We start from the raw sequence: 12,885 nt of genomic DNA on the forward strand, positions 1-12,885 counted from the left end.
CTACGGTCCAAGTTGCAGATTGCTAACCGCGCTGAACTTGCGGGGGAATGTTTGACTAAGTCAACTAGTCTAGTTTATATTATTAATATTGTCTAGGGTCCAAAGTGTAATTAGTTTTACCTATATAAGGTGTATCAGATTATTATTATTTTTCAATCAATACAATCAATATCAAGTTTTATACAAAGCATCCCAGCCACTCAGTTTGCAAGTCCCAGCTCGCATGGTTAGTTTGGAGGTGTACGCGAGTGGTCACGTCACGTAGAAGAACAAGTTTCAGAACAAATGTTTCTAATATCATACCTTAACTGTAACCTCCTAAATAGTGATTTATAAAGTAGACACAAAATCATGTTTTACTTACCATTTGTGCAACAAAAATGTTCAAACCATGAACTGAAATATGGAAGTTTCCAGCAACTCTTTGAACATCCAACACCCCATAAACCTAATTCAGTTGACAAGAATATTAGTCCCTTACTATAATGAATAACTTCTTATCAAAAATTTGTACCGTTAAATGTTACAAAATCGTTGAACACATACCCGACATCCTTCTCCACTAGCCAATGCTTGCTTGACCTTCTTAATCATAGTATCGGCCTCATCATCAAATTTTTCCAGATGAAATTTTTTGTCCGAATCCTCGTGATGATCTGTCTCATTTTCTGGTCAAACTAATATGTAAGAACCTCGATATCACCAATATATAGTTTTAACATGCAATTGACATGTATGAAACATTATACATTCAAATTTGTCTTATTTCCTGAAAGATTGACCACTATGACTCGTACCCTGATGAGTCAAAACCTAATGATTTTAGGGGCCGTTTACCAAACGCTTACGGGCAAGAGTCACCACCCTCGCTTACCTAAGAGGGTAGCATTCTCGGATATCAAAATGGTTATTTGTAAGCGTGTCTTATCTGGTAAGTGCTAACCGGGTAAGAGTCTTTTCTGTCACTTACCCAATTAGAAAATGATTCTTGGTCCTTCCCATGCCTCTTACCAGGTAAGATTCTTGGTTTTTGCCATCTCAACTGGTAAGGCAAGTGACGCCCGGTAAGCATTTGGTAAACAACTCCTTAATGTCTAGTGAGAAGGAACCTCTCACAGGCTCAGCCATGTTGTTTCTAGGAAAGCATGATTTAGGGGTTGTTTACCTAAATGCTTACCCGGTAAGTGCTTATCGTTAGGAGTCTAACACTATAATTTATTTTACTGGTAAGATTGTAGTAGATCAAAACGTATCTCATGCAACAATTTACCTAGTAAGTGCTTACCCGGTTAAGAGTCATCACCCTCACTTACCGGGTAAGACTCTCCATCCTTATCATCATTCTTACCGGGTAAGATTCTTGGCCCTTTCATGTTCATCCGGTGAGAAAAATTAGCCGGTAAGTACTTACCGGGTAAGCCTTTAGTAAACGGCCCCTTAGTTATTCCAAGAATAATCAAAACAAGATTTAGAGGCTCCCACACAATGCAATCGGAGCAATTATCATAAAAGGCAGATAAAAAGCATGTTAAGTGAAGATAATGAGCTCTAACAGCTCAATAGTCTAGAATGTCCTGATAATGACACAAGAAACCAAACAACCATCAAAATCGTATACGCAACATTGAGGCATGCTTATGTCTATCAAATGACATAAGATCCCAATCCAAGTTAGCTTATTTATATTAAAGTAATGTATACACTTTGAATGCTAAACCCTTAGACTCTCGCATGAGCCAAACCATCCACAATTTGAACAAAATGTGCACATTTAGATATGAAAGACATACCGATTACTTGAGCAATAAAATTATCATTGTAAATTGCAAGCAAGAAAGCTTTCTACCTAGCAAGCATTCCATACCAACTATTACTAGTCATATGAATACCAGAGTTCATGCTTATCTATTTTCTGAGCAAAGTTTGTTTCTAACAGACAAAATGTGTGTGAATGCCAAAGCAGCTTTGTCGTGAATTCTCCATATATGATTTACAAAGATTTCCATACAATTGTATTTTGTATATAGGAGCATTATTTTCTTCTACACTAATGTAGGAATTGGTTGTTTCATGTAAGATTAGAAGTTACATATTGCTCTTAATGAATCTAGACACAAAGGAGACTATATGCAACGCATGCGAATGCAACATAAAATGGTATAAAGAAGCAACAAAGGTTGAAATTGTTTTTACAATTTTTGTTGTTCATTGTTCCCAATTCACAGTCCCTCTAAATCGCCATCTTCCACTATTAACCAGTACATTTCACCAACATGCAGACCAATTGGAGAAACCAACTACCAAGAAGATAAGGAACTAAATGCCTAGGGTTATCCCATAAGATGATATAAAGTAGGATTTTTACTCTTTGCCTTATCAAGTTAATCTTGTAATCCCATGACTTAACTCAAATGAAGAGTATATTTATGAAACTACATCAAATGTGTAACAAACATCCATCTTTGAAAGTGAAAAGCTTTACCTGGTGTGATGATTTTCTAAGATACATTGGGGCGATCTGGACAATTGTGCCAAAATCACCCTAGTCAATGTATACAACGATTATTGCTTTATTCAAGAAATATCTACATCTTCCTCCTCCTTTTTAATGATTACATTATCAAATTTAAAAAGGCAAGAGCAGTTTCCCTACTGAAGGTATCCAAATGAATGTCTTGTTCATTACACTTCTTTTTCATTCTCAATGTCTTATGTATAACAACTTCATTTACTTTCCTTTATTTTAAGTTCAAGTATTTTAGTATAACCAAACAAACAAACAAGGATTTTCGTTCAAGCTATAAACCCCAAATAACCATTACCTCACTTGAATACCCTATTTATCCTACCTAAACTAGACATTTTTACTGAATCGAATTGACTAAGCAAATCCAATTAATCAGTTGGCTACAAAAACAATGCATGGAAAACACAGTGAGGCCTATTGTAGCACAACTATATGAAGTCAACCAAAGAATAAGTAGCAACTAAAGTAACTAAACAAACTCTTGCTTTGATAATTATGCTTCCAAGTAATAGAAACAAGTAGGGTGAGGTTCAGAAATTATAAATGCATTCTACAGTGCTTGGTAGATTGATCAGAAAGATTTACATAAGCATCATAGTTAATTCCAGAAGCATATAAATACTATGAGAATGATATTAAAATCATGAAATGAATTCAACAAAATAGTCAGATAATCAACAATAAATAAAGATCACAGATTCAAGTTAAACCAGATAAATTCAGAAGTGATTACCATGCTTATGAGTCGTATGCCCCTTTTCTACTAGATCAGATAGATACTCTGTCCCGATGATCACCCCTTCTCTACTCAATCGAAGCTGCAATAACTCTTGCCCATTAAAAGAAAGATAATGCATCAACTAGGACAAACGACATCAAATGAAACTCAACTAAACCAAGCCTTTATCATAAACTAGCATGGGTAAGCTGGATAAATCCCACAAGAGTTTACATCAGAAGTAAAAGTAAAAGCAAAAGATGATACAGGACTAATAGACAAGCGAGTGCCGAGTAGACAAAAATATGGTCAAGAGGCATTAGACCCCAGGTAATGTGGTTTGGGATTCCTAATCACATAAGATAAAACTTGAACAACAATTTAAGCCTTTTATCTCAAACTAGTTGGGTCATGCCATAAATAAAACCCATAGATACAAGGAAAAAAAAACCCAAGGAAATGATTGGGAGTAGGAGAGAGTCAGTAAATGCTTATTCCACGTCAATAGTGTGCATAAGCATCGTGTGTATGCTTAAGCCAAAAAGAAGTACGGAATCTAGATCAGCCATCAACTTCATCTCAGTCAACCTATGCTTGATATTGACAAGACCCAAATTGTAGCAACTAGAACTGCATGTGATTTCTGCCTATGTGACTTCCCAAACATTTCTTTTTCTAGGTTATGTTAGTGCCTCAGTGGCATTGTTTACTTCGTAATAAATAAGAAAAATATGCAAGTACCATTGAAATTCGTTTGTTTGGCTACAAAATAGCTGATAAAACTAACAACTTTCCTAAGTTGGCTCAAGAAATTGAAGGATAAAAGAAACAACAAACACAGTCAGCAGCCTGCCACCGCTGTACCAAACCAAACAAACCAGGTGTGTCCCACCCAGAGGTGGGGTCCATAAGGGGTAAGATGTACACAGACCAAACCCCTGTTCAAAAAAGTAGAGCAGCTCCACCGCTGTACCTATTTTACTAACAGACAGTGCTAGATACAGTGCCAATTATTCCACATACATTTGCCTCACTCTCAATTTCACTGTTTTATGATCCCCCAGTCCCCCCATATGAACAACTCCGCAAATTAACATTTTATATTCGTCAAGGGTTAATATAAGATAAAACTGAATGTTCCTATTACTTTGTTTGATTCATCATCCATGTTTCTTCCATTTTAGATGATTTGATTTTTTCCATCTATCAAACAGTGTGAATTGTTGATTTCCAATTTCCCTATCATCAAAAGATTATTTTATCACTCCTTAAGAATGCCATTATGGAAGATTTTCATGAAATGAAACCATTGATGCAACAAGGCATGGATCGGTTATGGATCAAAAGAGAAGCAACATGTCTACAAGTGTCGCAGCAGATCAGATCTCGTGGTTCCCTTCAAACTTTCCTCTTAAATATCATTCCATATTTAAATTTGAAACAAACAGAAGGATTCCAGAATTTTTCTGGACACTCCTGGTTGTTTCTGATTTTTATCCAGAACCATGTTGAAGAGAGCAGAAATGAAAGGGAGTTGTAAAGACTTGCAGTGCTCATGTGAACACAACAAGCTAACATATGGCATCTACATCAAGAGAGAGAATTTTTCTATCCAGCCACTGCAGGCTAGCACACAACGTTGGGTAGAGCAAAATAGATCTGGTGTATAGTCAGGACAGAAAACCCTGTGAAAGAAGTATGCAAACACACTGGACAGCAGAGTACGATGATTGAACTAGTTGACTGACAGTGAAACTGGACATTGGGAATCTTCGAGGGTCGATATGGAATCTAGAGACAGCACAACAAAAACAAATTTGAATAGAATGAAACAGAACAATGAATGGAACACCATGTGTCTGCCAATACATAGGTGCCACCAATGGTTAAAGCAAAACTCTCATGCGAGTTGTACGAAGAATTGTAGTCCAAACCTAAATGTCACCAGGTTATTGATTCCCTAATTATGGCCTTAGCACATGAATCAAGCTTCTAAGTCAAGTCAGCAACCCTGATTGAGACTACGAGGCCTAGATAGGCTTCTAAATCAATAATCACACAAAGACAACGAGAAGGTTGGAAAGAACACTAATATTTTCACACAAATACTATCAAATGATTTCTCGTTTGACTTTACAAAATGGTTTAAGTATACTATTCATACTACTACACCTCCTACAAGATATTTGATGCCTACACTTATCTCTCTGTCTTCTTCCCAAGTCCCATACTTTTCAAACTTCTCTCTATACCTCCCTTCCATCTTCAATCACCAAAATTCTATCTTTCCAGTGCATCTCCATCATCTGTTATTTCCAATTACAGTCATATCAGGAACAAGCAGTTCCTGGCTGATTTAAACGAACGTTCATCTCTAATTCTTTATATTGTTTCTGGAGGTGCATACTGATATTATTATTTGATGTAAACATCTTATATAACAAGAAAATTGATTTATAGCAAGAGATGATGAAAACTCTCCTTAGCTATCTGATTCTTAACAAAAGGTTTTCACAAGAGAGAACAAAAAATATTCTCAACATTTAAGTAACTACTCATTTTGGCAATGTTCTTGTATTCTCCATTTTCATTTTGTGGATATGATTGTATAGCATGATTATAAAAAAAGATGGGCCCACATGACTAGATATGGGAAATGGACAAAACAATGAAGTATGAGTGAATTTAACATGAGGGTCTTTTGTTATAAAGGGAGTATTGACAATTTAATTGCACAAACTTCCATTTGTTCATGATGTATCCATGATCCCAATGTGAATATCTTAAAAACTAATGCTTTTCTTAATTTGGAGGGAGTAGTTAATCCCTCACAGCAGCATCTCATATATTGATAGAGCCCAGCAATGATTTATTGGTAGCAAATAATCAACACAAAATGACGCAATTTCGAAAGGTGGGTTCTCTCCCAAAACGCTCATTTCAATATTCATGAATTATTGTCAAATCAAACATGATTGCTTCTTCTCTCCTAACTCCTTACAGAAAATATTTAATATGGTAAAAATAGGGTTGCTATTTATTTTCACTATTTGCTCCTATGATTATGCCTAGCATCTGCTTGGTCCTGTGTGTAGGCATCCTCCTATAACATGAATTCTAGTGGGTAGATGACTATACCTAGTCCTATTGAAACATGAAATCCAATACTAAGCCAAGCTGAGATTGAAGAATTTAAGAATCCCCAAGAGACAAATAAAACCTTGTCCTGCCATATGTCATTTAATGCAGCCTGAGATTTAAGAATTGAATAAAAAATCCACCACTTAAATCATATTGCTACAGTAATAGTCTAAGATGTTGCATGTCTACAAAAATATGTACATCTTGCGCATCTAAGTAAATAACACGTTATATTCTAACAATATAAACAAAATTCATACCTTCCATATATTTGTATCTAAATCCACTTCGTGTTTGCCAGACATATCAATAGCGTCTACGCTCAAAACTGACCAGAACAGAAATGTGAAAATGGAGGGAAAAATGCTAGTTATGAAAAACTAAACATGGGAATCAATTTGACTACAAAATTGCTAACCTTGACAGGGTAAAGAAGGGAATGACATATTTATATGGATCGGTAGTGTTTCTCCACGTTTCAAATCAACAGCCATCTGCCAACATATTAATTTTACAAGATATAACCACTGTGGAGCACATATAATAAATTTAAAGTCGTGACCATCAAGGCTGAAATATTATGGCAACCGAAAAAGTGAAAGGACAAACCTCGTGAACTGTATATGTAGAAATGTAGTACGTCAGCTCATGCACAAATAACGTTGCCATTATCAACAAACCTGCAATTGAAACTAGACAAACAAAAGAGGGGAGAGAGACTTCAAATTAAAGATACAAATGATGGAATAAATACCAATAATACTAAAACCAAACCCACTTCAACTATTTCTACAATGTATGTATTAGTGGAATGGACTGAATTCCAAATTATCTACTTATAGCTATAGGTTGTTCAGCCGTTTTTTGGTTCACGGGTGCAGACTTGAGCCATAAAGTGACTTGCTACAATGGAACTTACAGCCTAGGACAGTAAAATTCAAGTAAATTTAACAATATTCTTTCCAATTTCTTCTCAAATTAGGCATACTTTCTTCTGGTTACAATGTCCCTTAACTGTATGATTCTGGGTTTTATCAATCAAAGACATTTGTTCATTGTTCTTCTTGTTTTTTAGAGTAATCATTTATCATACAAATGTACATGGTAGCCACCCAAGTGAACACACTCCCTCAGACATGCTCTTATAAACATCAAGAAATTTACAATATCAAAGACACTTACCAACAGCACCGGATTGTGTTTTTTGCAGTAGATGCTCTTCTGCACGCGGAAAGGCATCAAGGTTCTTTATAACTTGTTTCACACCCATGATGTTTTATTCTTCTACAAAACTTTGTATACACCTGTGACTGTCAATTTGTCATAAGAAATCATTATTATTGAATTGAAAACATTCGTGATTCAATCAAATTTCGCAGCTTGAAGCAGTCAAAACCTAACACAATGCATCAATCACGTATTATAAAGGGTTCTTGTCAATGGACGCCTAAATTTTCAATTTCAACAAGAAATTCTATCGAATCATGTCATCACAAAATATCAAGATTTTATACGAATCTGTATGATTCAGTCGTAAACACAATCATGTCGAATAATAGCATCACATCAACAGTCTGGAAAAGAAGGAATATGCGCTGACCTGAAAGGACGACGAGAAGCGAAAGAGACCGAGCAATTATTCGACCAAAAAACACGCAGAAACTAAGACCGGAGCGTTTGACCGGTGATGAATCCGAAGACGACGATGATCTGCGAGAGGCCGTCCGTGACTCCATGGGTATTGTTACAAAGTCCACCAGAAATGGGCCGTGGGTCGGGTTGGAATAAAATAAGCCGAATTATCTTCGGTTGGGTTTGGTTATGTGGCAGTATGTAAATCTTTCAAGTGACGTGTGACCGTATTATTTATCATTCTAAGAGTAAAAAATAATTAGCTTCATGAAATATGTAATTATATTTATTTGTTGTGTGTTATTATATGTATTTTAAAATTATAATGTGAACAAGTTTTTTTTAGTATAGTTGGTTTGTAAGGCTTTTCTTCCACTCCATAAACTTTTAATTAATAGTATGTGCTTTCCTCGTATAACCTTTAATTAATATGAATTTAGGATTCAAAAAAATGGAAAATTAAATAATTAAAAATCAAAATATAATATCTTATTTATTAAACATCAATTAATAAATAATTTAAAAAATAATTTGGTACGATACAGTGTTATCGTGGTACATATTCAAATTCAATGAGGAATAAAAATCTCCTTGTGACCATGGAGATTCAAATGCAGTGACTCCGGACTACCAGCAAAACAGGTGGTCGCACTGGGATTAATCGACTCGCATGATAGATTAAATATCCAGATTAATTTTAAAAAACTGGTCCAACTAATAATCAATAATATTAATTTATAATACCTATAAAATTATATGACATGCATATTGTGAGTCAAAAGCATAACACCCATGGCCTACTAAAGTGCAACAAAGAAGAGGTATTAATTCAACAAAATGATGATAAATACTTGGTCAAATTAGGGGTATAAATAATAGCATTATAGAAAAAGCTTTGTATTATATATTCGGTCCAATCAGTATTTTTGTGCTTTTATTGAATCGTATGAAATCTGATATTTCATGAAAAAAATTGGTGCACTATATGCGGTCATGAATAGAATGATTGACATAAAGTAATTATGTTGTTTGATGAAAGTAACGAATAAATATATATATATATATATATATATAGAGAGAGAGAGAGAGAGAGAGAGAGATAGATAGAGAGAGAGAGAGAGAAAAAGAGATAGAGGTTGGTTCAAATATTAACCCATTTTTTTGTGTTAACTATGCTAACCACCATCAACCAATCATGTTTCATCTTTTAGTTAGGTTCAAATGTAACTCACATATTAAGTGTAAGGGTATTTAGGTAATTTGTCATTTTTATGTAACTCCCCAATATTTTAATTGAAAGTTACAAATCTTAAAACATCACTAATTGATCTTCATGTAATAATGACATGAAGTTTCACATTTGTTCATCTTACTTTACATTTCATTCTTCCTACAATGGTTTTGATATTGTAAATTTCAAAAAAGTCCCTTTTGTAAAGATTCAGTTATAGCCCGAGTAATATGGATTATCATAGAGTCAAACAGATCGATGACAATGATAATGAAAAAAGCGTCTACGAATACATTCGGAATTCGAATTCCAAAAGTGAATAAAATGATCAAACCGTTCACGCACATGTTCACTCAACGTTGGCATGTGTTCACTCGTGCACATATGTGTTCAATTGGTTCACACAATATGTCTATTTGGTTCACACACATGTTTCAATTATTCATTAGGTTCACACATTGTTTTGATGAAGATTATGAACCTAATATTTCAATTGTTCATTAGGTTCACACACATGTTTCAATCTTATCTGGATGCCGTCGCCTGGTAATCCTTCCAAATCCTCCATTGTTTTGATGAAAATTATGAACCTAATTTTTTGCTACTGATTTAAAATATTGATCGATGAGATTGACGGTTTCTTTATTGATTGGAAGTTACAGAATAGGCTGACAAAATAGGATACGTTAAGATCATTCACTTTTTACAATTCTACCATCTGAACCATTGTGAACCTAATTTTTTATTAATATGGTAATTAAATAATTAAATTTGTAGTCTCAATAAATGACAACCGTTGGATGTTCAAATCAATGACCAAGATCGGTTAACAAAGTTAACACGATAATCTTGATTAGTATTTGAACCAACCCCTATATATATATATATGTGTGTGTGTGTGTGTGTGTATAGGGTATATTTCTTTTACAACCTTGTGTATTTGTACAACCCTTGCAACCCAATTAATTGAGATATTTATAGAAATGATGGGAGTTCATTTATTATGATTTGAATATTTATGGAATATGAATAGTGTTCATTAATTATGATTAATACTTTATATTAGGAAACAATCAAAACTTCAATGAAATCACATATTCATCAAATGAAATGGACGGTTGAGATTGTGTTGTATTGGTTGCACAAATGTCAAGGGTTGTATAATAACCAATATATATATATATATATATATATATATATCAATATCAGTTGTTTTTTGAAAATTAAACAAAGGCCACTGATTAATGGCGAAGCGAATAAGCTGTTAAATATATTTGACTGATTCAACAAAAAATGAACAAATCGTTAGTGGTATTGTCTGGTTTTGAAATCCATCATCAAATGCGAATAAGTCGAACATAAATTTTTAATGAAACTGATGTGCATGCAAATATTCAATCGATTCAGGAAAAAGACGTTTAGGTCCTATTTGGTTTGCAGGAATCAAATGAATTTAGATGGATTTGGATTTCAAATCTATTTCAATCATATGTTTGGTTTGTCGCAATTTTCGGATTTGAGATCCTAAGATTTAATTGAAATCCTACAAACATAGGATTTTGAAATTCTTAGAGGGTGCTCGGGATTTCATGAGATTTCGTAGGATTGTATGAATTAAGGTTTTAAAAAAATGTTAAAAACCATTTTATTTTAAAATAATCGATTAATAAAAATGTAATTTCACAATTTTTATAATTATTTATAACTTTTTTATATAAATTATTTATAAATAATGGAATCCAAATCCTACAAACCAAACACACCAATGATTTTAAATCCATTTTAATCTAAATCCCTCTATAAAATATGAATCCTTCAAAAACAATCCAGCAAACCAAACGGATCATTAGGCTTTTGTATACATAAAACGCATTTTGCAATTGTTCCTTTTATTTTCGTTTTCTCTGTATATGAAATTCTTAGGGAGTATCTGGTTCGCAAGATGATTTTGCAATGGATGTAAATATGTAACGTGTCAAAATAATTGTAATTTAAAATAACTTAAATAAACTGAATTAGGTTTGACCACGTGTTTGGTTGACAAAAAGTGAAATAGAATATGTCAAATAAATTATAATTTGTATGTTTGATTAGCATAATATATATTCGAAATTATAAAATGATAATAAATGACAATAAATGCCCCTAGAATATATCGTATTTGTCTTGCTTAAACTTTATAAATTACATGTAAAGGTAAAATTAATAATAATAATGATACTCGGTGGTGGTGGTGGTGGAGGGGGAGGCGACAATGACAACAGGGGGGGACAACGATGGCGTGTGGTGAGGGTTCGAGTTGATTAAATTAAATCCAGAGTCGATTCTTTTTCTTAAAAATAACTATAAAACCTGACACTGGCTAATGAATGAAATTCTTGTCTTATGCAAATGAATGATCGAATCCTTCAACTGCATAATTCACATTATTTGGCGTAATCCAATTTGCAAAACAAACAAGAACAAGGAATCTGGTCGACGAAAGATCCTTTATGAATTCCGTAAACCAAACATCATATTAGATCATAATATGTGTTTGATATGATCGTATTCATTTGCTTTGTAAATTTGTAAAAAAAGAATGACATGTACTTGTGTGTGTATATATATATATATAAATAAGAGAACAAAGAAACGGTAAAATCACGTGATTTTACATACGCTTACGAGAAGTTCAACGCCAAAGGTGAGCAGACGACGTAGTCTGTCAAAGTCGAGGGAATCACGTGTGATTTCAATATGGAATCACGTGTGATTTCAGTATAAAATCACATGTTATTCGGCATTTTTCGTATTTTCCAGTTACCGTTCTCATATCAATCTGATTCTTTATACATATAATATAATAAATCAATGACTAATTTTTTAAATATTATTTTTCATAATTAAAGAAATATGAACGAAAAAAAATGGTCCAAGAAATACATAGGCCACGTTGAAGGGATCAAATCCAAGTCACCATTCCGTTGCTTTTTGGGGACTTGGACTTTAGACTTTTGGGAGGTATGGTGGGTTATTAATTGACCACCCCTTTTTGTATTTATTTATATATAAATCCATTAAATTATTTATTTAAAACACTTTTTCTTTTTGTTATTTATGTGATGATTAATTGTTGGTTTACAAATTAGGTATTAATTAGTAAATTGTAAAATCTCAGTATAACCGTAACAAATATTGTTTATTTTATTTGTACATTAATTTACGATTTTAAAATGTGTTTAATATAGAAGGTATCTAATAACATTTGTTCTTCTTCCCAACCAATGTGAGATCTTACAGTCTATTCCTGTTGGGAGCAGTGCTGGAGTTGGGACAATGAGTTTAGGAAGAGTGTTTATAAATAAAATAAATTAATATTATTTTTTTGAAAAGAATAATATAAAAAGAAATGTTGAATGCCATTCGGTTCAGTATATTTATACTATATTATTAAGTATTTGGCAAAAACTTTTAAAAACTATTTTTTATGTATAAAGTACTTTTATTGATGTATATTACTTGAAATTTAAGAGCACAAGTAAATTGTGCGTAAGTACAACTTATTAAAGTTTTATTTTTTAATTTGTGTAACTAACTATAGATAAACATAATCAAATAGAGGATAAACATCTCATTTTAAATATAAAACATGTA

General features: G+C 33.2%; 1 protein-coding gene across 2 annotated transcripts in view; it reads right to left on the reverse strand.

The window, feature by feature from the left end:
• Window positions 1-8,125, reverse strand: part of LOC112527316 (endoplasmic reticulum-Golgi intermediate compartment protein 3) — a 15,725-nt gene extending 7,600 nt beyond the window's left edge. Inside the window, exons 1-8 of one of the 2 annotated variants that reach the window (XM_025137895.1) lie at window positions 7,987-8,125; window positions 7,569-7,696; window positions 6,996-7,078; window positions 6,805-6,880; window positions 6,647-6,714; window positions 3,261-3,345; window positions 547-668; window positions 365-448 (exon numbers count right to left, since the gene is read on the reverse strand). In XM_025137895.1, coding sequence (XP_024993663.1) covers window positions 365-448; window positions 547-668; window positions 3,261-3,345; window positions 6,647-6,714; window positions 6,805-6,880; window positions 6,996-7,078; window positions 7,569-7,656 — 606 coding nt within the window. In that variant the 5' untranslated portion in view covers window positions 7,657-7,696; window positions 7,987-8,125. The remainder of the gene's footprint in view (window positions 1-364; window positions 449-546; window positions 669-3,260; window positions 3,346-6,646; window positions 6,715-6,804; window positions 6,881-6,995; window positions 7,079-7,568; window positions 7,697-7,986) is intronic. The other variant, XM_025137896.1, reaches the window with a different exon arrangement.
• Window positions 8,126-12,885: the final 4,760 nt, after the last annotated feature.

This window comes from Cynara cardunculus, assembly GCF_001531365.2.
Source record: "Cynara cardunculus var. scolymus isolate 2C chromosome LG 15, CcrdV1, whole genome shotgun sequence".
NCBI lineage: Eukaryota > Viridiplantae > Streptophyta > Magnoliopsida > Asterales > Asteraceae > Cynara > Cynara cardunculus.